Raw genomic sequence first — 25,256 nt, 5'->3', positions numbered from 1 at the left:
TTCTGCCATCTGCGTACGTCATTATTTCTCTTCCACTTATTCTAGTGTGTCCAGTAAATGTGAAGAATTATAAGATGTTGGTTGTACAGAGTCTTCATCATTCACTTAATTCTTGGTATCACAGCTTCTGTCTGTTTCGATATTCACAGAATTGTAGCCTACAAAAGCAGTTCACATTACTGCTTTGGTAGGTATCTGTTCTTCTGTACCCTGTAGAATTTCTCTTCTTATCTTGACTTTTTTTTAAATTTCGTGATGCATTCTAAAATGAGACATTACATTATTAATGGTAGTGTGTTACTTGGAACATGGTGTATTACTATCACGTCAACACTATATTATATTCCATGCAGTTTGGATAGCCAAAATCTACTGATAATTCTCTAATAACCTATCAGTTTGCTTTCTTCATAGTAAGCTAAATGAAGTGGTGAAATTCTCCATTCTGGACAACTGACATCCCAATGCCCATCCAGATACAAAGATTTAGGTTTTCATGACTAATGGAATTATTCGAAGTCACTATCAAAGTTCACTGTCCTACTGGCGACATTGTAATCAGGACTTGAATTTTATGCTGTAAACATTGTAATAAATTTGTTATTTTCTGTTACACGCAATTTACTCAGTTCATAAATCAAAAAGCCTTTGACTCAATACCCTGAGAGACCTGATGAGAGAGAAAGGATCAAATGTGCTAAACTACATAAAAAAGAAAAGTGTCTATGAAAGAGTTTTGAATTTACTATCACAACGATTGTTGGTGTATCAGCATCAGGTAACAGAACAGAATCGTTCAACGTTTTTAAATGCAGTAGATCTTCGTCACCAAAAATAAATTTGCTGGGCATTAGGACTTGTTCTTTTGCATTTAATTAGATTTATAATCTGTAGAAATTTTGCGAGACAGTTTATCTGCATAGTTAAGTTCATGCCACTGAACAATGTGATTGGCATTTGTTAGCAGAGATACATTTAGCCAAACGCATTGACGAGTTGTATTATGAAAAAGTGATAATGCCTTAGCAAGTTACCTTCCCTTGATATGCTAACTCCCCAGCAATTGCTGAATACAAATGAAGATAATCAGGTGGTTAATTGTGCATCAGCTGATGAAAACACAACCGCCAATCCGGGTGTGCTGAGTAGCATTATGTCACTAGCTAGAAAATGATACATATTCAGCAACCAGAATCATCACCACTGATTCTATTGCTCAAGTTAATGCTATGAATGTTAATCCAGCAACTGATCCAGATGCAGTGATTTGTCATAATATATAATTTAAAAACAACCCTCATAGCTGCAAAAATTAGAAAGCATGAATCAAAAACAAGAAACCATGAATAGTAACTTCTATGAATCGGAAGCAAGAGATCTTATCTAATGATTTTTCTGTCTTGAAAGAGCAGCAGGAGCAAGTTAGTGAATAACATAAGAATGAAATCGAATAGTGGAAAGTATAATTGGCTAACCATGTAACAGAAGTGTTACAATGCAATTTGGATCACTTAAGTACCGAAATATGACGTTTGTAGCAAACCATTTGGGGCCTTCCTGAAAAGGTAAAAAATTTGTCCGATAGTTCTGACAGTCTGAACTAGGGTCAAAAATTCTGAAACTCACAGTGAAATGTGTAGTGTCGTGTGCATAAAATCTATCTGCAGAGCCTGAAAGCAAAATGAAGGAATTTCTAAAGGAAAAGGTTAATCAAATTACTGAAAAAGTCGAATTACAGCCAAAGAAAGCGACAGGTATTACTGTCACTAATGTATGTACTACAAAGGGGTCCACAGTGTAAGCTATCAAAAGCGAATTTAGTTTCGTGAAAAAAAAAAAAAAAAAACGCTGATGCAAGATCTGCCCAAATCTCAATAAGAGGTTCAAGTTAAATTAACTGATCGAACTGATCAAGTGGAAAAGCAATTAAATACTGCAAAAGAGCATATTGGTATTAGAGAGCAGATTATATGCATGATAAAAACCTTAAAATATGCATTTAAATATGCATGTAAAATGCTTATAAATGGATGAAAAGTGTATAAATATTCACGATCAAATAATAAAAACTGTGCATTTCAATTATGATGAAGAGCGCCGGCCAAGCGAAAAATCGCTAGATTTAGAACGCTATCATTTTCTGAATACTTTCTGGTACATGTTAGGAAGGGAATCTTTCTGGGATTATTTTCTAAAAACCTGCCAAACGGGGACGCATGCCTTGTTTCAAGAATTGTTCATTTTTTGCTATTGTTTAGATTAGATTAGATTTACTTTCATTCCAATTGAGCCGTAGTGAGGAGGCCCTCCAGGATGTAGAACATGTCAGAAAAACAACAATACATGACAAATATTTACAACTCAAACAAATAAGCTAATGTACCATTCCACAGGTCCCAAGTGGAACGATCATCATTTTTTAATGAACACTATATGAAAGAATCATTTTACAAGTACTAATGCACTGAATTTAAAGGGGAGCGACGTGTAGACAACCTCCAAGATGGTGCTCCCCGGGCAACGTTGCAGTAAAATGCAACGGCAAAAAGTCTACACAACTCCGGCGACCGGACACTCAAATGCCTCCTGGTCCACAAGAAGGCAAACGATTCAGAAGAGGAATTACTCCACGAAGATGGTGAGAGTATGCCACTTCAATATAGAAGGCTACACAAGGACGAAAGGAGAAATCCTTGAAAAAATTGTAACAAGAGAAAGAGTAAGTGTCGTACTCTTGCAGGAGACACACCTGACCGATGAAAACATCGAACGATTATGCATACCAGGATTCACCAATGTGGCATACTCAGGACACGACAAACATGGTATGGCGACCCTGGTGAAAAATGAGCTTCTAGGAAACCTCGAGAACAATGTGGAATCGGTTTCACATGCAATAGGCATTAAACTGGGAGAGATGACAATCTACAATGTCTACAAACCACCTTCGCAGCAATGGCCTATAGGAATCTTACCGCAGGCTAATCATCCAGCAATCTATGCCGGTGACTTTAATTCCCAGCACACCAGATAGGGATATCAGAGATCCACTCCAGAAGGCGTTGGACTAAGTGACTGGGCTGACAACCGGGACCTACACTTCCTGTTTCATCCCAAGGACAGAGCGTTCTTCAATACAAAAGTATGGGGCACAAAGACGACACCTGACCTGACCTTTGTCACACGCGGCGCAACGGGCATACCAATGCAAGCTACAAGAAGAGTCCTCGAAGCTTTCCCATGGAGCCAACACCTCCCGATTATTGTGGAGATTGGCCTTTCCATCCCGATCATAAAGAGCCCCCCGATTCCACGGTGGAATCTGAGAAAAGCAGACTGGGGGAAATATAAATCTTTTATTGACAAGATAATAAATCGAATACCACCAAGTCCAGAGAACTACCAAAGGTTTGTAAACCTGATATATAAAGGGGCCCTAAAGGCTATCCCCCGAGTGGCCCGGAGGGAATACATTCCTTGCTGGTCAGAGGTGTGCGAGTCATTGTTAGAGCAGTATGAGAGGAGTGGGGAGGACGAGACTGCAGAACGACTGATCAACACTATGAACGAGGAACGCAGGAACAGGTGGAAGATGGCAATGGAGAATCTGGTCTTTACCCATTCTAGCAGGAAGAGCTGGGGTCTACTACGGAAACTGGGTGGTGCCACAACACCACGAAGATCGGCCGCAGGTGTGGCCCATCCGAAATAGCGACTGCCATGAAACAGACCTCCAAAATACGCCTGAAGACCGAGGAGAAGAAAAGGATCTCCAGGAACCTAACCAAGGAATTAGCCAATAATCCAACTAATCTAGATATTGTCAAAGCAGTAGACGTCGAGGAGATTACCCAGGCCCTAACACTAATGAAAACAGGGAAAGCAGCCAGACCCGCCGAAATCCTCCCAGAATTTCAGAGGGAGCTGCGACCAATTAGGAGGAAATGGATGGCCAAGCTCTTCACGGAATGCATTAAATCAGGTGCACTCCCGAAGTTATGGAAAGAAGCTAAGGTAATAGCGGTACTGAAACCAGGGAAGGATGGAGATAATCCAAAGAACTATAGACCGATCTCACTGCTTTGTACCTCTTACAAACTATTTGAGAGAATATTACTGGCCAGACTAGCACCATACATTGAGGCGGACCTCCCGGACTATCAAGCAGGGTTCCGTGTGGGAAGGAACTGCTGTGAACAAGTTTTGTCCCTTACAACATATATAGAGAAAGGCTATCAGAACAAGCTGAAAACGGGCCTGGTATTAATAGATCTTACATCAGCCTATGACACTGTCTGGACCGAAGGACTACTGCTCAAGCTTACTCGAATTATCAAATGCAATTAGACGTACACATTACTAAAAAATATGCTGACAGGCAGGAAGATTAAGGTCTATCTCCATGGAAAGAGGAGCAAAAGCATGGTCATAAACAATGGCCTGCCGCAGGGGTCAGCCCTGGTGCCGACCCTTTTTAATTTATACATATCTGATATGCCGAGCACCAGATATCGTAAATTTGCGTATGCGGATGATCTGGCCATCGCATACCAAAGCAAACATTTCGAAGATCTTGAAAAAACATTGAATGCGGACCTTGAAGCACTGAACACCTACTACCTTAAGTGGCATTTGCATCCCAACCCCAATAAAACGACCAGTACCATAATGCATCTTAATAACAGAGCTTCAAGCAGGAAACTACAGCTTTCCCTGAATGACCGGCATATCAGACATGAAGATAAGCCCAAATATCTAGGAGTAAAATTAGACCGCACACTAACGTTTAGCTCCCATCTGGAATACATCAAAGAGAAATTAAAATCTCGAAATGCCATTATCTCTAAACTGGCCGGAACATCATGGGGGTGCAGAGTTAATACACTAAGGACGTCAGCATTAGCCCTCGTGTACAGCGTGGCTGAATATTGTTCACCAGCCTGGGCGAAAAGTGCGCATGTAAATAAAGTAGACACCCAATTGAAAGAGACGATGAGAATTAACTCAGGCACACTTAGGGCTACCCCATGTGACTGGCTCCCAGTCCTTGCCAACATAAACCCCCTGATATAAGGCGCTCCATGGCGACCTCAAGAATATATAGGAAGATCGTACACAATCCAGAACTTTTTATACACCAAGATTTATCACCCATCAACAGGCTAAAATCTAGGTCCCCCTTTTGGAAGATTGGCAGGGAATTACAGGACTTCGACCCAAAGCTAGCCTGGGGGGAATCATGGCGCAAAGGGACACACAAGAACCAAAAGCTTATCGATGACCCCAGCAAGTAGATAAATGGCTTTGATCTCCCTCGCAAGCCCTGGGTTGCCTTAAATCGCCTTAGAACAAGCGTGGGAAGATGCAAACGTCTAATGAATAAGTGGGGACTTGCGGAGAGTCCCGTGTGTGAATGCGGTGAAATCCAGACAATGGACCACCTACTGGTGTGTGAAGTGGTAGGATATAGTCGTGAACTGAAGGACTTACATTACCTGCCTGACCTAGCCATAGATTGGCTCAAAGCTATAAGTAGCATTGTGTAGTGTTGTAATTTCCTGGTGGATTGTAATGACACTGTAATATTTGCCTTGTTTATGCCGAACGAATAAATAAATAAACTGAATTTAAAATAAAAAAGTTTTATTTATTTATTTATATGGTAATAAACGTGTAATACAGCTACTATAATACTTATTTACAATGAACATATTACTGCACTGAACTGGTGCAGAAGTTAGATTGTACACACACACACACACACACACACACACACACACATAAATACACACTTATTTACAATGAATACATTACTGCACTGAAATTGGTTCTACTGAGAAATTCATCAATGGAGTAGAAGGAGTTGGCCACCAATAAATCCTTTAGGCTTCTCTTAAACTGAATTTCATTGGTGGTTAAGCTTTTTATGGCTGCTGGTAAGTTATTGAAAATGTGAATTCCTGAATAATGCACACCTTTTTGTACAAGACTAAGTGACTTTAAATCCTTGTGAAGATTATTCTTATTTCTAGCATTGATTCCATGAATCCCTATATCTGACACAACTCGCATTGCAAATAGAGATTTGTTAAGACGCTTCAGCGTTGTTGGTAATAAGCGGATGCGTTGCGAGCGAGTCGCAGTGATAGAATCGGTATGTATAGGATAGTGGTGGTCAGGAAATCGCGTATCAGTTAGAAATAACAGTGATTGAGAATTCACAGATATCACAATAACAACTTTACAGAATCTAATTGCGATTTCAGGCACAATTAGCAGTCGCAAGTAGCATTTCACATTCAGCTCCGTGTGCCAGCTGTTGACCGAATTTTGTACTGCTTTCTGTAAACCTGGTGTTATGCTATGGAATTAGCTGCGATTTCAGTGACAAGTCGCGGCTAGAAGCTGAAATGAGCAACTAAAAATGCAGTTAACAGTGGCAGCTGATGACCAGAGTTCGTACTACGCCCTATCTCTGCCAGTGATCTCTGTTATAGAGATCACTGATCTCTGCGATACACTATCGAGTCCTAATGCGATTTCTGTGACAAATCGCAGCTAGAAGTCGCAAGTAGCAACGAAAAAGCGCAGTTATCATTCTTTGCCTAGTGTCATCTGATGACCGATGTTCGTACTTTATTATAACTCATAAGAACCTTGTTTCTCAAGAGGTCGATGTACTGTGTGTGCATATTATATGGCGAAAGCACATTCAGTACCAGTTGTTGTTTTGTCAAACACAGCTGTGTCTCTGAATGTATTGTATCAATAACAAACAACCAACATTGCCCTCTTCTCCTGAAAATATCATTTAGAGACAAGTAACCTAAAAATGTGTTTGATTCTGCTTCCAATATGACAGTTGTGGTTAATACTACACATGCATACAGGACTTTGTAATGTTAAAACAACAGAACTCAAACATCTGTATAAGTGACTGAAAAGTATTATTCCCAGAAATCACTGATAACGGAAAATCGCAGTTTAGCCCATTACTATAGTGTGAAATATATTCTTGCCGTTGCATTGACGGCCAGTGCGAGTTCGCCTGTAGTCGAATAAACAAAGGATAAACGCAAACAATATAAGATCGACTAAGCGCTGCCAGAACAAAAAAATCAGTTGAAACAGAAAAAGGGGGGAAATTCAGAGTAGCGCAGCAGCCAATGTTTACGACATTGAAAACGTAACATAAATAACTTGTGTTTATGCGAAATTATGTGACAGTCCCTGGTATCTCGTCTGGCAATAATACCTAAAGGGATCTTATTTTCTCCTACCGTATCGTTCCGAAGTACTTCTCGTTTTGAATGACAGGAACATACAGTGTCAACAACAGCTGATTTGCAGAGGCCATTTGTGTTAAACAAGTGACGCTCGAAAAACGTTCAAGTGACCGAGGTAGCAAATTTAAGTCAGGAGTGACACATAAACATGAAGGCGAAAATCAGATTACGATTTTCGCCCGTACATAAACGTGTAAGACTGCATTCATAGGGCTTGCCATTTAGTTTCAAATGACATACAATACAATTTATTCAAGTGAGTTATGGAGACGTGTGTTCAGAGGCAATCTACAGTAAGTTGATATTTCAAGGTATATGCATGAAATTATGCTTTTATTGCCCTAGAATTATTCGTTTTTGCGACCCCTTGCAGGAAATGTACAATTTTTCTGAAGTACATGTTTCGTTCTACCATTTGTTTTTCGAGAGACTCGAGCAAAGGTGCTTGCACAGGTTATAGGCGTACTCCAGTTTTGTATTTATCCTGCACCACTAGCTAACCCATTTACTACATTAAATGATCACATAACTTTCCTAGAGTCCTGGAATTCATATTAATCTTGAATAACATTATGACTTCCCTGCTTTTGTGTTGACTATGGACTAATGTGCAAAAAGATAGGCCTAAGTCGTTAAACAAAGTTCTTTGGTCTTTGCACTTTTGTGCAGAGTGAAGCTGTATCTCTAGTGAAAGAAATCTTCAACAATATTCCCATAGGCAAAAGGTAACGGGTGATTCCTAGAATTTTAGAAATACATTACAAGCCTTATTATTAAACACCCTCCTGCAATAAATACATATTGAAATTTGAAATCTGTTAAATTAGCCCAAATGTATTTTGTTAACTCTGTCTGGTAAGGTAGCAAACACACAGTATAGTGTATATACAAAGATATAAGTATGGTGGATCAAGTGGCCTGTGTGCCTCAGTGGTACAGATAGCTGTACCACAAGAGCAACAACACTGGAGGAATATCAGGGGAGAGGCCAGACAAATGTGGTTCTTGAAGAGGGCAGCAACATTTTTGGTAGCAGCAAGGGATGTAGTGTGAATGATTTTCTAGTCTGGCCTTGTAATGTTAGCCAACATTACCTTAGTGTGTTGGTCCTATGGACATCCAAAAACAAATGGAAACTAGAGCTGTTATTTTTCATGAGAGCATGCAGCTCTACTGTGTTAATTAAATTGTAGCATACTCTTGGGTAAAATAGTCCCTCATTGGGGTCTCTGGGCAGGGACTACTCAGGAGAATGTAGGCACCAGGAAAAACAAAACTAACATTCTACAGGTCTGAATGTGGAATTTTGGATCCTTTAATTGTGTAGGTAGGGTAGTGAATTTAAAAATGGAACTGGATAGGCTGAAGTTATGTGTAGTGGGAATTAGTAATGTTTAGTGTCAGGAAGAAAAGGACTTCTGATCTGGTGAGTACAGGATTATGAATTGAAAATGAAATAGGGGTAATGCAGGAGTATGTTTAATAATGAATAAGAAAATAGAATGCAGGTGAAGTACTATGAATACCATAGTAAGCACATTATCATGGTCAAGACATGTACACAAGCTAACACCCACCACAGCAGTAAAACTTTTGTATGCTAACTAACTCTGCAGATGATGATGATGATGATGATGATGATCAAAGAATGTATTATAAAATACAAGAAATTATTCAGATAGTTAAGGAAGACAAAAATTTAATTGTGATGATGAACTGGAATACAGTAGTAGGAAAAGGAAGCGAAGGAAAGGTATTAAGATAATGTGGCCTAGGGAAAGGAGTGAAAGAAGAAACCACCCAGTGGAATTTTGGACTGAGAAACACTTCGTTTATCACAATGATGGCCAGTGGCTGCAGCAGAATCACATGCCTGACACTATGTACACAATGGCAGCCACAGCGGAGCCTCACGGCTAATGCTGTTGCCGGGTGGTGAAATGTCCATCAGTATACATGGGGCAGTCAGCATGTTAAGAATCATGTAATAAGTTTGTATATTTGGAAGAGATCTGGTGACACTGGAAGGTTTCATACTGATTGAAACTAAATTTTAAACTGTAAGATATTTCAAGAGGCAAACATGGACTCTGATCATTATTTATTGGTTATGAACTGCTGATCAGAAGTGAATAAATTGGGTAAGGGTAGTAAATGAAGGAAAGAACAAAAGTGGTTTCGAGTTTCAGAGGGAGTATTAGGCAATGACTGACTGAAGTGGGTGAAAGGAACACAATAGAAGACAAATGCATAACTTCGAGAGATGGTATAGTGAAAGCAGCAGAGGATGAAATATGTAAAAAGATAAGGTTTAGTAGAAAGTTTTAGGTAACACAGAAGGTATTGACTTTAATTTCAAAATGAAAAGAAAACACACAAAAATAAAGCATGTGAAAGGAAATACATACAGACATTGCAAATCAGTTAAGCAGAACAAAGGGAAGGCTGCAGAAGTATGCATAACTAGAGGAAAGAGTTTCCCACAGGAAAATGAGAGAAGCCTCGGGAGATGAAGAAAATGGGTTTGTGAATATCAAAAACTCAGGAGGCAAGCCAGTAATAAGCAAAGAAGGAAAAGCTGAAAGGTGAAGAAATATATAGCAGATCTGTAAAAAGGAAATGCATCTGAAAGTAGTCTGATAGAAAAAGGAAGAGGAAGTAGATGAAGATGAGATATGTGAAACTGCGTGAAGAATTTGACAGGGAACCGAAAGACTTAAGTATTAACAAGTCCCTTGGGGTGGGTGGCATTCCTTTGGAATTACTGACATGACAAAACTGTCCCACCTAATATGCAAGATATACAAGGGTAAGTCAGTAAATAAGTTTTAAAGTGGTGTAATAATAATCAGTGTAATTCCCTGAAAGTTATTTCTCTTTTCTATGTATTCACTCTGAGCATTCAGACACTCATTCCTTACCTTTAAAAGACCTTGACAGCTGGCAGCAAAGAAGCTTTTGGAGCCAACATGTAACCACTAATTTTCAAAATGTCAGCCTCCTAAATAAGATTTTATGGACCCAAACAGATGTTAGTCATTGGTGGCAAAGTCAGGACTAGCACAGAGATTGCAAGTCATAACAGTTCCTGTGTTCATCTTTTGTGAGAAGACAGGCATTGTCATCCAGAAGATTCACTCCATTTGTTAAGAGGCCAGATAGTTTGCGGTGCATGGCCTGTTGGAGTTTCCGCAGAGTGGCGCATTATGACAAGGCAGTCACAGTCTTTCCATAAGGCTGGAATTTCATCAGTACGACCCCTTTGTCCTAAAATGGTGCATATAACTGTGGAATCTGATTGAATGGCCTTGGACTTTTTGTTGCGAAGAAGGTTGAATATTTCCATTCCATGGATGGTCATCTGTTTTCCAGTTGAAAATGGTGAACTCAAGACTTGTCCCCTGTAAAAATACATGCCCTGAAGCTCTCTTTTCCTCAGAGTACTGTATGAGGTGCAGCGAAGACAGAGCCATTTGATTCATTTTGTGTTCCTCAGTCAACATGCAGGATAACCACAATGCACAAACTTTATGAAACTTCATCTACTCATGTGCGATGTTGTAAATGGTTCTGTGTGAATAGCCTACAGCGTTCACAATATTGTTGATCTCACACACTGTTCATAATGAATGATCTGTTCCATATGCAGCATCCGATTCCACCCGTCTGCTTTGACACATGACATAATGTAGATGTCGTCTTGTTGTGTCTGATGGCGTCCTCTCTCTCTCTCTCTCTCTCTCTCTCTCTCTCTCTCTCTCTCTGTGTGTGTGTGTGTGTGTGTGTGTGTGTGTGTGTGTGTGTGTGTAATGTTTTGTGTATTGAATGTGTTTTAATTTATGTAGAGATGTTTGAGTTTTTAATTGTTGAGGTGTTGTGGTTTTGATTCGTTGCTGTTGGTGTTGGTTTTTCGTGTAAGCAGTTATAGTTGACCTGTATAGGTCAAGGGAAATGACCAATTCCAATTTTTGTATTTTTATATGTAGGTATAGGTGTTTTGGTACCGTCAGCTGTGGTCAAGGGAAATGTCTGATTCCAATTTCCATAGTTTTTGCTGTTTTTGGTATCGACAGCTGCTGTTGACCTATGTAGGTCAAGGGAAGTGTCAGGTTCCTGTAGATTTTGCAATACTTTTTTTGTGGTGTGGTTTTTTTTTTTCTTTTTACTGTTATATTTAGCTTGTCCCCTCCCTAAAACACCCCAATTTCCCACAGTTGTCCCATTAGTTTAATTTTATTTTTGGAGGGAGATGTTATTGTCTTATTTATACATATTTTCATGTTTCTTGCCGTGTGTATGTAGTGATATCATAGGCGCCATATTGGAGACGCTTAGAATAGCCATTTCCACCATATTGATGACATCATGGGTCAAAGGAGATGGGTGGAATCGGACACTTCGTATACCTGTAGTTACAGTTGCCAATACCATAGGATGACCAGGACGCTCTGATGCTTTACCTTCGCTTGTTAAACTCCTGGTTCCAAGCGAACATGGCTTTCTGTGATTAACAGTTGTTGGTATACATGATACCCAATTTGTGATGCACATTTTCTGTCGACAGTCCTTTCTCCCACAAAAACTGTACAACTGCCTTCTGCACGACTCACATGCAATCATGCAGCACCCCCTCTATCTTACACCATCTGCCACGTGATGTCCCTCAGCCTGTACAACATGCATGTATATGCTGCTATCTGCTGGCAAAATATTTGATGTAATTTAAACATGGTATATGGTAAATTGATGTTTGTTACATATTTATTGACTTACATTAATACGAGACTCATGGAATACCCTCATGCTTCAAAAAGAATGTAATAATTTCAATTCCAAGAATGACAAGTGCTGACAGATGAGAATATTACAGAACCATCAGGTTCTGGAGAAATGTAGGAGCACACAAGACAATACTGACCAATGAGTTATCTTAGAAAGTAGGTTAAAGAACAAACCTACATTAATAGCATTTGTAGATTTTTTTTAAAGAAACATTTGACTATATTGACTGGAATGAACTTTTTGAAATTTTGAAGGTAGCAGGAATAAAATATGGTAATGAAAGGATATTTACAACTTGTGTAGAAACCTCACTGCAGTTATAACTAGAAGGATATGAAAGGGAAGCAGTTGTTGAGAAGGGAGTGAGGAGACAGGCCTGCAGCCTATCCGCGACATTATTCAACCTATTCATTGAGCTAGCAGTAAAGAAAACAAAGTAGAAATTTTGGAAGGGAATTAAGTTTCAGGGAGAAGGAATAAAGACATTCAATGTTTGGTGATGACATTGTAATTCTATCCAAGGCAGCAAAGACCTTGTAAGAACAGTTGAATGGAATAGATAGTGTCTTGAAAAGAGGGTATAAGATGAATGTCTTCAAAAGTGAAGCAAAGGTAGCAGAATGTAGCCAAATTAAATTGGGCAAGTCTGATGGTATTAGACTAAGAAGTGAGCCACTAAAAGTAGTCGACGAGTTTTGCTATTTGGGCAGCAAGCTATCAGAGGTGGCCTAATTAGAGAGTACGTAAAATGTCAACTGGCTATAGCAAGAAAAGCATTTCTGAGAAAGAGGGATTTAATATCTAATATTAATTTAAACGTAAGGAAGCCTTTTTCGGAAAGTATTTGTCGGAATTTTTGCCTTTTACAGAAGTGAAACGTGGGTGATATACAGTTTATACAAGTAGAGAATACAAGTTTTTGAAATGTGATGCTATTGAAGAATCCTGAAAGTAAGATGTGTAGATTGAGTAACTAATAAAATTGTACTGAATCAAAGTGGGGGAAAAAAATTATGGCACAACTTGACTAAAAGAAGAGGTCGGTTGACAGGACATGTCTTAAGACGCCAAGGAATTGTCTGTTTGGTAATGGAGGGAAATGTGAGGGCTAAAATTTGTAAAGGGAGGCAGTAGGTGAAGGTTGCAGTAGTTACTTGAATAGCTAGACTAGCATGGAGAACTGCGTTAACCAGTCTTCAGGATGAAGACCACAACAAAATCAAGATTATAGGACACTAAAAATTGATTATTGTGTGATTGAGATGCTTCTAAGTACAAGCTGTTTTTACTTATTTCTGGTGGAAGACCATATAATAGTTTTATGACATCCTAGTTATGATAATCAGCATTTACTTACAAGAATCCAACCTTAATTAGACATTAAAAACATCTCTGCATAGTCATTATACTGAAGTACATGTAACTGCATGTTTAGTATTTACAGTGTGACAGTTATGTGATGTAATGGGCATAACTTTTTTCTTTTTTTTTTTTTTTTTTTTTTTGAATGAGAGAGAAATGTTAGGAAGCTGATGCCAACAGTAAGGTGTATTGTCTTTTCTTCTTACTTACTCTTTGTCTCCTAGCACCACGAATTGCAGTCGGTTTATGGTCTTGTCAAGTAGCCTCCTCCACAGTGTTCTGTCCTTGGCATCTTCTTCCCTACTTTATCCAAAAGTGTTGATGTAAGATACGGTTTCCTTTCTCTCACTGTTTTGTGAATTGTTGTAATATCAGTCTAAACAGTTAAATGTAACTGATTTTCACCTAATGCGAAGTCAGTTGGGGTACCTGTTGCTAGGGGATAACTGAGTCGTGATTTTTTTTTTTTCCATTAAAATTTATAAGGGTAATTAAAAACTGAGTTACACAATATTAATATTCCATAACAACTTAATGCATTTCACAGAACTAAAGCACAATTATATTTGAATCTCATGTCTCTAATTGTTATGATTTTCGTGAAGCAATTTTCTTCAGTTCTGTGGTGCAAAATTTCCATAGCAGCTCCTGCAAGCAGTTATTGTGGTAGATAATGTGTTGAATAAGCCATTGATAGTTGCCTATATCTGTTCCCTGCTGCTGCTCTAGACAAACAGTTTCTCCACAACCTTGGCACATAGCACCCTCCACCCCCAAGTTGTTTTCCTCCTCTGTGTGAAGTGTTTAATGCACATCATGTGCTCTGGCTACTACATAGTGTCCTGCAGGATTGTGCTATTGAAAGCTTGTTGTGGATAGAAGATCTATGTGTTCTGAACTTGGGGCAAAGCACACATTTGTGAAGTTCTGTAGAGCTGTTCTTTGACATTAATCTAATTGCTTTTTTTTTCTCCAATCTTGGTGCTTGCTGCTCAGTGGGAAGTGGTCAGTTGTCTGCATTCCAGTGGCCACTTTCCAGTGTGAATACAGCATCCAGATCAGGCAGTCTTGAAAAGAAAACCCCAAGATGGCTTCGCAGCAAACAAATACTGCTGGCTGCTTGGGCCGGGAGTGGGTGGGCCATTTTACCAACACGTATCCCAAAGTCTTCTAGGCATTTGTAAGAACTATCTGTCACTTGGTGGAACAAAAAATGCCGTTCTGCTATCAGGTGCAAGTGAGTGGCTCGGTACAAACTCAGATACAGGCCACCAGTTGAGAATCTCACAGCCTTTCATGTGGCAAGAGCAAAATGCTGCTCTCATTATTAAGGCAAGTGAGGAAATATAATTACAAGAGTTTTGAGCTACGTCGATTGTTCTGTTAAACCAACAGGTGTATGAGAAGCCATTGGATGAATTACGAAGGGAGATGACAGCTACCCCATTAATGCTGTAAAGCAGAATGGGAGCCACCTAATGATCTATTAAACATGCAGGTAAGAAGAAGAAGACGATGAAACCTTTATAAGACAACTGTGTCTCCAGAGCAGCAGTTTGCTGAAATTGTATAAGTCCCATATTTTATAGCAAACTTAAGGACAATAAAAGAATTGTGTGAATCTTACCCAAGTTTGAAACAAAATGTGAAATCTATAGTAATGGAGAACAGGGAAGACTGTGGCCAGCTTATAGATTCTAGCAATATATGTGTGTTATCCAATAATGCAACATTTGTAGAAGGAAAATCTGAGAATCTATATATATTTCTGTGAATGTGGCTAATTTTAACAAAGATGATAGGTGTGTGCTTGCCTTTGCAGCACTGAACTGTCAGGGAAGTAATTATTGGCCACAGAAATGTTAACACCTCAGCAGCCTATTAACAACCAGCCTAGTAACAGCAATTTTTTCTGACATGTTTTGGTTTTTTACAGCTTGCTTCTTGTACCAAAACAATAATGATGACTTACGTTTAGCCTGAAGGACTTTTACCCAATAATTCCCTGTCTTAGAATATGAATGGGAGAATGTCCTTTTATGTGTGAATGTGGCTGTCTTTTGGCACTATTCAGTTTCCTGTGAACACCAGAAGTCTCCAATGAAAGATCCAAACAGAGAGATCAAGTTACTGGGTTTTAAAAGAATAGTACGGGATAATAACTGAGAACATTTTACTTTCTTTGATAGCTGTCTACAGATATAGATGATGTAATAAGTTGTGAACTCCTTTTTACTATTACTATTAATTCAGTTGCTTCATCCTTCTATATTACATGAATTTGGTGGCTACATCAGTTTGGCTTTGTATAGGCTTATTTTTGTGGCAAGAGAGCATACAGAGTGTGAATTAAATTTGCCATGATGATTTGGTCACTTGAATATTTATGTATCTGAAGAACAGGATCGTTAATGAGAATACTCAGATACTGGATATCAAAAGGGTGTTTGGAAAGTCTGAAAGCATTAAAAGGAATTCTTATCTTGATGTGCTTGAACATTTATTTTCTTGTGCACTAGTCATAATACAATGTCTTATCTTTCAGTTGTTTATGCAGTATATATCTAGTTTCATGTTGTTCTCATCATAAAATGTTAAGAATTTAAAATATAATTAAAGAGTCAAACAAAATCATAACTGCAAATCTAATAACTTGAAATCCTACTTTTCAGTAATATGTTGCCTTTCTTTAAGTAAAATGCTTTAAGAGATTGTGCATGAATTTCCATGTAATTACCATTAATACCTGCTAAATATACAATTTTTAAAACTTTATTAAATTTAATAGATTAATAACAATTCACTTACTGTCCTGGTTGCACATAAGTTGCAAGATAACTGGTTTCAGATTGGTACGCATCGTAAAGTGATGATTCTGCTGTAATGGTTAACATTATGATGAGTGCAGATCTGAAGATAATCATATAGATTGAAAGTTATTACCTTATAATTGACATGCATCGTAATAGCAAATAAACTTATTGGCCATGAAAGATTGCAGCTATCTCTGCACAGATTCTGAGTAACTGTGTAAGAAAAAGTTTAGAGGAGGTTGATTCTTCTTGAATCACACCCAAAAATAAAGCGAAATCAGGAGACACTTGTACTGTCTCCACTTGACATATTGTGTGTAATATGTTGGTTCACATCTCCTTAAATGAGTGGAAATTTGGCTGGACAACACTGCTTCTAAATTCCATGCTCATTTGAATAAAAAGAGACACTCTTGATTTCTCCTCTAGTTTATTTATCATTGTCCTTTTCATCATTTCTTTGTGCTGAACCATCTTCTGGAGTTAAAGAAGACCTGTACAATTAGAAGAAAAGTGACGTACTTGGTTGTTATTTAAACACTGTTTTGTTTATCATTTAAGTTTTGTTTTTTCATTCTGAATTCTCGTTGCTACTCACTTCCTTAATTTTCTTCCATTTTACAAGCCAGTGGTTTTGAGATTCATATAAAAGAAACCTTGTAGTTGTGATTGGGGTTCAGTTCCTGAAATAAGATGTGCTGTAGAGGTACATTCAACTTGGTTGTGTATTCGTGCACAGTAGTTCACCTCCTTCTTTAACAAGAGTGATTGGAGTCCTTTAGATGAGCACATGTAATTCCATGGCCTAAAATACTAGAGTAATTGTTAGGTCAGTGCTCAAAATATTATGCATAAAAATAGTACACACAACCTGGCCAGACATTGAAAATTATACCACCTCAATCACACTGTGAAATCTTCAGAAATCACAAATTGTGGAGTGTTACTTTTATCTTTAGCATCAATTTTCACTTTTAATTTACTAGTAAGGCCTATACATCCTTGTGAAATTTTCATTGTGTCTTAACCATTGAGAATGGCATTGTCGTGGACTATAGTGTAACGACTGGCTTAGGGGTGTCATGCTTATTCCTGATAATAGACAATTTAACAACAATGATATTGAAAATAATGAATGTGACTAGCAGGCCTGAATTGATTGTTTCCCCATCTATAAGTATTACTTGGTTGAATTATTTTAAATTCTTTTAGCACACACTTGCATTAAGCTGTACAGTTTTGTGAATTACCCACCTACATTGTTGATCAGTTTCTCCAAAAGCTGTATTTCTGAATCAGTGGATTAATATTTGAAACTTGATCCTGTTAAATGTGTCTCCAATGTGCTGAACATTGTGATACCTCACATGGTAAAAATGAAGTATAGTTACTGTGTCAAAAGATAACTGAAAATCCTTAGTTTTAAATAATGAAAAACAACTTAATGCCACATTAAAGGTGACCAAGTCCAGTCAGTCAATCAGTATTCTCTCAATTTATTTTGCTCTATTCTAGCTAGTGTACCTACTTTATATGAAGCTAAAACTTGAATAGGGTTGTCACTGAAAAGTTGCGCACTTCTTTTGCATCAGTTATGGCAACTACAATTTCTGTTCCAAAACTCTGTTCATTTCCACTGCTTGTGATAGTTCAGCTCATAACACATAATACTCAATGAATGACTCTGCAGCTCTTTCTGGATAACACTTATGTCTCCTTTTGTCTCTGCAGGAGGCATGTGATAACTCACACTAAGTTACCAATTTCTTGTGTTTATTCAACTAACGGAAAGAGCAGTTTCCAAAAGCATTCTGCTAGGATGAATGGTCAGCAGAAACAATTAGATGCTGTCCAGTAGTTTTGGCTGTTTATGAACAGTGATGCAGAACTGGGCAGATGTCATTATAACTGGCGTCTATCATACCAGTATGCTTATATCATGGAATCCTTCTGTCAGCTTAAGAGGAAAATTGTCACGTTCTGGAATAATGACTGCGTTTTGTTTATGGTTGGATGTTTTTCATGTGTGAGCTGTTTGCAGAGATCTCACTTATTCTTAAGCTACAAAGTCAAAAACACAATGAATGATCACGTAGCAAAAACAGAATGTGGAGAATGTTTTTGCACACAGTAAATCACTCCATTAGCTGCACAGAGTTAAGGGAAACAATCAAAGATCTCTTGTACATATAGCTGGTTGCTAATAGCTACTGTACTTCTTCCCCTGTACCACAGGGGCTAATGATACCATTCTTGCCATGTTGTTGTTGTTGTTGTTGTGGTCTTCAGTCCTGAGACTGGTTTGATGCAGCTCTCCATGCTACTCTATCCTGTGCAAGCTTCTTCATCTCCCAGTACCTACTGCAACCTACATCCTTCTGAATCTGCTTAGTGTATTCATCTCTTAGTCTCCCTCTACGATTTTTACCCTCCATGCTGCCCTCCAATACTAAATTTGTGATCCCTTGATGCCTCAGAACATGTCCTACCGACCAATCCCTTCTTCTGGTCAAGTTGTGCCACAAACTTCTCTTCTCCCCAATTCTATTCAATACTTCCTCATTAGTTATGTGATCTACCCATATAATCTTCAGCATTCTTCTGTAGCACCACATTTCGAACGCTTCTATTCTCTTCTTGTCCAAACTATTTATCGTCTATGTTTCACTTCCATACATGGCTCACTCCATACAAATACTTTCAGAAATGACTTTCTGACACTTAAATCTATACTTGATGTTAACAAATTTCTCTTCTTCAGAAACGCTTTCCTTGCCATTGCCAGTCTACATTTTATATCCTCTCTACTTCGACCATTATCAGTTATTTTGCTCCCCAAATAGCAAAACTCCTTTAATACTTTAAGTGCCTCATTTCCTAATCTAATTCCCTCAGCATCACCCGACTTAATTCGACTACATTCCATTATCCTCGTTTTGCTTTTGTTGTTGTTCATCTTATATCCTCCTTTCAAGACACTGTCCATTCCGTTCAACTGCTCTTCCAAGTCCTTTGCTGTCTCTGACAGAATTACAATGTCATCGGCGAACCTCAAAGTTTTTATTTCATCTCCACGGATTTTAATACCTACTCTGAACTATTCTTATGTTTCCTTTACTGCTTGCTCGATATACAGATTGAATAACATCAGGGAGAGGCTACAACCCTGTCTCACTCCCTTCCCAACCACTGCTTCCCTTTCATACCCCTCGACTCTTATAACTGCCATCTGCTTTCTGTACAAATTGTGAATAGCCTTTCACTCCCTGTATTTTACTCCTGCCATCTTTAGAATTTGAAAGAGACTATTCCAGTCAACATTGTCAAAAGATTTCTCTAATTCTACAAATACTAGAAATGTATGTTTGCCTTTTCTTAATCTTTCTTCTAAGATAAGTTGTAAGGCCAGTATTGCCTCACGTGTTCCAGTATTTCTACGGAATCCAAACTGATCTTCCCCGAGGTCAGCTTCTACTAGCTTTTCCATTCGTCTGTAAAGAATTCGTGTTAGTATTTGGCAGCTGTGGCTTATTAAACTGATTGTTCGGTAATTTTCACATCTGTCAACACCTGCTTTCTTTGGGATTGGAATTATTATATTCTTCTTGAAATCTGAGGGTATTTCGCCTGTTTCATACATCTTGCTCACCAAATCATAGAGTTTTGTCAGGACTGGCTCTCTCAAGGCCGTCAGTAGTTCCAATGGAATGTTGTCTACTCCAGGGGCCTTGTTTCGACTCAGGTCTTTCAGTGCTCTGTCAAACTCTTCACGCAGTATCTTATCTCCCATTTCATCTTCATCTACATCCTCTTCCATTTCCACAATATTGTCCTCAAGTACATCGCCCTTGTATAGACCCTCTATATACTCCTTCCACCTTTCTGCTTTACCTTCTTTGCTTAGAACTGGGTTTCCATCTGAGCTCTTGATGTTCATACAAGTGGTTCTCTTCTCTCCAAAGGTCTCTTTAATTTTCCGGTAGGCAGTATCTATCTTACCCCTAGTGAGATAAGCCTCTACATCCTTACATTTGCCCTCTAGCCATCCCTGCTTAGCCATTTTGCACTTCCTGTCGATCTCATTTTTGAGACGTTTGTATTCCTTTTTGCCTGCTTCATCTACTGCATTTTTATATTTTCTCGTTTCATCAATTAAATTCAATATTTCTTCTGTTACCCAAGGATTTCTACTAGCCCTCGTCTTTTTACCTACTTGATTCCCTGCTGCCTTCACTACTTCATCCCTCAAAGCTACCCATTCTTCTTCTACTGTATTTCTTTCCCCCATTCCTGTCAATCGTTATGCTCTCCCTGAAACTCTGTACAACCTCTGGTTCTTTCAGTTTATCCAGGTCCCATCTCCTCAAATTCCCACCTTTTTGCAGTTTCTTCAGTTTTAATCTAGAGGTCATAACCAATAGATTGTGGTCAGAGTCCACATCTGCCCCTGGAAATGTCTTACAATTTAAAACCTGGTTTCTAAATCTCTGTCTTACCATTATATAATCTATCTGATACCTTTTAGTATCTCCAGGGTTTTTCCATGTATACAACCTTCTTTCATGATTCTTAAAGCAAGTGTTAGCTATGATTAAGTTGTGCTCTGTGCAAAATTCTACCAGGCGCCGTCCTCTTTCATTTCTTAGCCCCAATCCATATTCACTTACTACGTTTTCTTCTCTCCCTTTTCCTACACTCGAATTCCAGTCACCCATGACTATTAAATTTTCGTCACCCTTCACTATCTGAATAATTTCTTTTATTTCATCATACATTTCTTCAATTTCTTCGTCATCTGCAGAGCTAGTTGGCATATAAACTTGTACTACTGTAGTAGGTTTGGGCTTCGTATCTATCTTGGCCACAATAATGCGTTCACTATGCTGTTTGTAGTAGCTTACCCGCATTCCTATTTTCCTATTCATTATTAAACCTACTCCTGCATTACCCCTATTTGATTTTGTGTTTATAACCCTGTAGTCACCTGACCAGAATTCTTGTTCCTCCTGCTACCGAACTTCACTAAATCACACTATATCTAATTTTAACCTATCCATTTCCCTTTTTAAATTTTCTAACCTACCTGCCCGATTAAGGGATCTGACATTCCACGCTCTGATCCGTAGAATGCCAGTTTTCTTTCTCCTGATAACGACATCCTCTTGAGTAGTCCCTGCCCGGAGATCCGAATGGGGGACTATTTTACCTCCGGAATATTTTACCCAAGAGAACGCCATCATCGTTTAATCGTACAGTAAAGCTGCATGCCCTCGGGAAAAATTACGGCCGTAGTTTCCCCTTGCTTTCAGCTGTTTGCAGTACCAGCACAGCGAGGCCGTTTTGGTTATTGTTACAAGGCCATATGTTGCTCATGAAAGAGTTGCAAGCTCCATTGGGGGGTGGCACAAGATGTGTCTGGGCCTGTGTGGAGACATCTCAGAATCAGTACAGCAGCCATATGGTCAAGAGATCCACCCCACCCCCAAGTTTTTCTATCCACACTTCCTCACCAGGCCATAAACCATGGAGCATATTTTGTGCAAATTAAGCTTGCCTAAGCACTCTAATTTCAGTCATTCTTTGACCCCTTAACCCACATCTTAACATGTTTTTTTTTTCATTTTCTAGATTAAGTGAGTCTCCATCCAGTTTAGTATGACACTCATAGAATTGCCGCCCACATACGAGATATATGACGCTCATGAAATGGTGATGGTGTGGTGGTGGTGGTGGTGGTGGTGGTGGTGGTGTATTTATCGCAGTGGATAGGTGACTCATATCCACTGAAATAGAAGTTGAATCTTCATGCAAGATCATTTGGGAAAGGCTTAGTGTCAGTGGTAGGCATAAACTTATTCTGTTTCTGTTGACCACCAGCCTCATCCTCAGATGTGACAGAAAACTTTAGATAAACTCACTAATACATACATTACCCAACCATACTGTCAGAACTTGAGAAGACTTCAGTCATCTCATAATCAATTGGAATAGTTACAGTTCTGTAAATAGTGGCCTTGACAAGTCTCCTGTGAAATTATGGTAGATGTTTTTGTGAAAACAACTTAGAACAGATAGTTCAAAAGCCCACTTGTGGTGGAAAAGTACTAGATTATGTGGCAACAAATAGATGTGTAGCAACAATGATTACCAAAACACAAAGGGTAAATACAATAAGTAAAAAGATTTGCACGTGCAATTAATTTGATAAAGGAACAGTAATTTCAGACCTCAAGGAGGAATTCAGAATATTTAGCACTGAGCATAAGCACGTTGAGGAAATGTGGCCCAAGTTTAGAAAAACTGCTGACGAAGCCATGGATGGATATGTAGCTACTAGCACAATTCGTGATGGGAAGGACCATCCATGATGTATAATCTCTATGAAGAAACTTTGCTAAATGAAACACATTTGACCTTCAAAAGTGAAATGTGTGACACCTTAAATGACTACAGTAGCAGACTCTTATCAAAGGACCTCTCACAGAAATTCTGGTCATATATAAAGGTTATAGGTTGTCCCAAAGTTAGTGTCCAGACACAGGAACTAAGATTGAGAGTATCAGTGACAAAGCAGAAATACTGAACTCCATTTTCAAACATTCTTACAAAGGAAGATCCAGAACTACTGTCTCAGTTTAATTCTCATACCACAGCAAAGATGAATGGTACAAATTTTTGTGTTGTACTTATTGAGAAACAGCTAAAATAGCTAAAATTAACAAGGCCCCAGGGGCCAGTGGCGTCGTTGCAGCCAAGTTAAACCAATCTCCAAACTGTAATATACCACGTATTCTTTGAACAAAAAACTATTCTCACAGGTTAGAAGAAAGCTTCTTAGATCACATCTGTAGACAAGAAGGCCACACCCCTCTACAAGAGAGGTATCAAAAACAATCTACAAAATTGTTGTCTAAGATCATTGATATCCATCTGTCTAGAATCTTAAAATGTATTCTGCACCCAGAGACATTCAAATACCTTGAACAGGATGATCTCCTTAATGTCAACCAGCATGGAGCCTGAAAACATCGGTCATGGACAACTCAGCATGCACTTTTCTCACACAACATTGCAAAAGTCATGGATGAAGGCATTATAGTGAATGCAGTATTTCACGACATTGAAAAAGCATCTGACCCACCGAGCGAGGTGGCGCAGTGGTTAGCACACTGGACTCGCATTCGGGAGGACGACGGTTCAATCCGTCTCCAGCCATCCTGATTTAGGTTTTCCGTGATTTCCCTAAATCGTTTCAGGCAAATGCCGGGATGGTTCCTTTGAAAGGGCACGGCCGATTTCCTTCCCAATCCTTCCCTAACCCGAGCTTGCGCTCCGTCTCTAATGACCTCGTTGTCGACGGGACGTTAAACACTAACCACCACCACCACGCATTTGACCCATGTGATTATTTACAAAACTCAGAGTGTGGTATCTGCCATCACCCGGCCACCGGCTGACAGCAGCAGACATCAACATGTGCAAAGCATGGCCAGCCACGCAGCTGCAGAGATAACACATGTGGATCGGGCATATAGATTTGCCGACCGGCCGTGTTGTCCATTTTGAGACGACCACTAGAGGCCCAGTGTCGCGAGATGGAAGAGAGTCTCCAGGCGGCCCCTGGTGCTACCACACACACCGTATTCCCGGACTACCAGGATGGTATACAGGTCACTGCAACAGCATCGTACAGCTAGTCCTACACCTGCCTTTGCTCATATTTGTGACTAGTGACCACACATACTAGGAACCCTGTGGAACTTAGGGTACTATCTCAATGATCTCGGATGTGGACTGGAGTGCCCTGGACTTGTGTACTTGCTATAGAGTGAGAAGTGATATTGTGAACCAGTATCATTGTGAATAAATCATTTAAGTATTTTGGATGTTATTGTGTTATGCTGATATAACAGAGATCAAATGCAGTCTGTCTACAAAGGAGATGTAGCAAAATATTCGTGCAACTCACCCTAGATTGTTGCTTAATTGTATGTGATCTGTACCAAATACAGCTGACATGGAATATTGAACGCATACAAAGAAGGGCAGCACAAAATAGTGACAAGTTTGTTTGGCTTACCAGTGAGTGTTGTGGAAGCACTGAAGAACCTGAAGTAGCAAACACTAGATGATAGTAAACTAACATTAGAAAGCCAAAAAGCCAGTATTAAGTGAGTAATCTAGGAATGTACTATTGTCACTACTTATCGTTCCCATAGGGACCAGGTAGAAAAGATTAGACTATTTACTGTGCATAAAAGGCATTTAGCTTTCCTGCACACTTTATGTAAACTGCATGGAAAGAAATCTTAATAAGTGGTACTCTGGGCAGCATCCCACCAGGTATACAATTCCACCTGATTAACCTCCTATGTGTGATACAAGCAAGTGGCCAAAACCAAACGTGCTAGGCAATCCATTTGGGAAGGGTGAAGGACTGTCATTAAATCCCCACTTTGCTGCAATCCCTTGATCTCACAATTGCACTTTTGATGTGTTTGCAGTCACTGTTAATGCATTTATCATATTTGGGACCAGGGAATCCCATGCAACAGCTACCCTGCATCATGTAGATGTTGCTGCTATGTTGGAGTTGCATTCATGGGGAGAGTTCATCCATCCTCCCAGTTGGAGTAGGTGGCACCTAGGTGGATAACATCCCATGAAGAGACCCTGGCTGAATATGCCTCTGGGATTTAAGGCAATGCAGGACTTAGTGGAATTTATTGTGGAGGGAATTAGAGTTCTTAAATGAGAATGGACAAGTCACCAACCTGATCACCAGAGACCCAGAATCATCTTAGATGTAATTCGCTTTGGAAACAAATAGACTCTAAGTACATATTTTATCACATTTCAAATTAATGATTCTGTGTAGTAGTAGGTGTACTAGATAATCTGATTGGTGTAAGTAGGAAATTCTATTGGTTGCTCTGTCATGTTCCCACAATGTGTGCATGAGATATGCCTTTCAAATGAAAGTACAGTTTTTAACATAGGATTACACACAGTC

General features: G+C 39.1%; 1 protein-coding gene across 1 annotated transcript in view; it reads left to right on the top strand.

Moving 5' to 3' along the window:
* The first annotated feature begins 7,144 nt into the window (after positions 1 to 7,144).
* The window catches only part of LOC124799271 (gamma-tubulin complex component 6), a 243,404-nt gene continuing 225,292 nt past the window's right edge, over positions 7,145 to 25,256 (top strand). Inside the window, exon 1 of the mRNA XM_047262836.1 lies at positions 7,145 to 7,579. Coding sequence (XP_047118792.1) covers positions 7,550 to 7,579 — 30 coding nt within the window. The 5' untranslated portion in view covers positions 7,145 to 7,549. The remainder of the gene's footprint in view (positions 7,580 to 25,256) is intronic.

This window comes from Schistocerca piceifrons, chromosome 5 (assembly GCF_021461385.2).
Source record: "Schistocerca piceifrons isolate TAMUIC-IGC-003096 chromosome 5, iqSchPice1.1, whole genome shotgun sequence".
NCBI classification, from domain to species: Eukaryota; Metazoa; Arthropoda; class Insecta; order Orthoptera; family Acrididae; genus Schistocerca; species Schistocerca piceifrons.
Note: the sequence above shows the minus strand (reverse complement) of the source record. Positions and strands in the feature narration are given on the sequence as shown.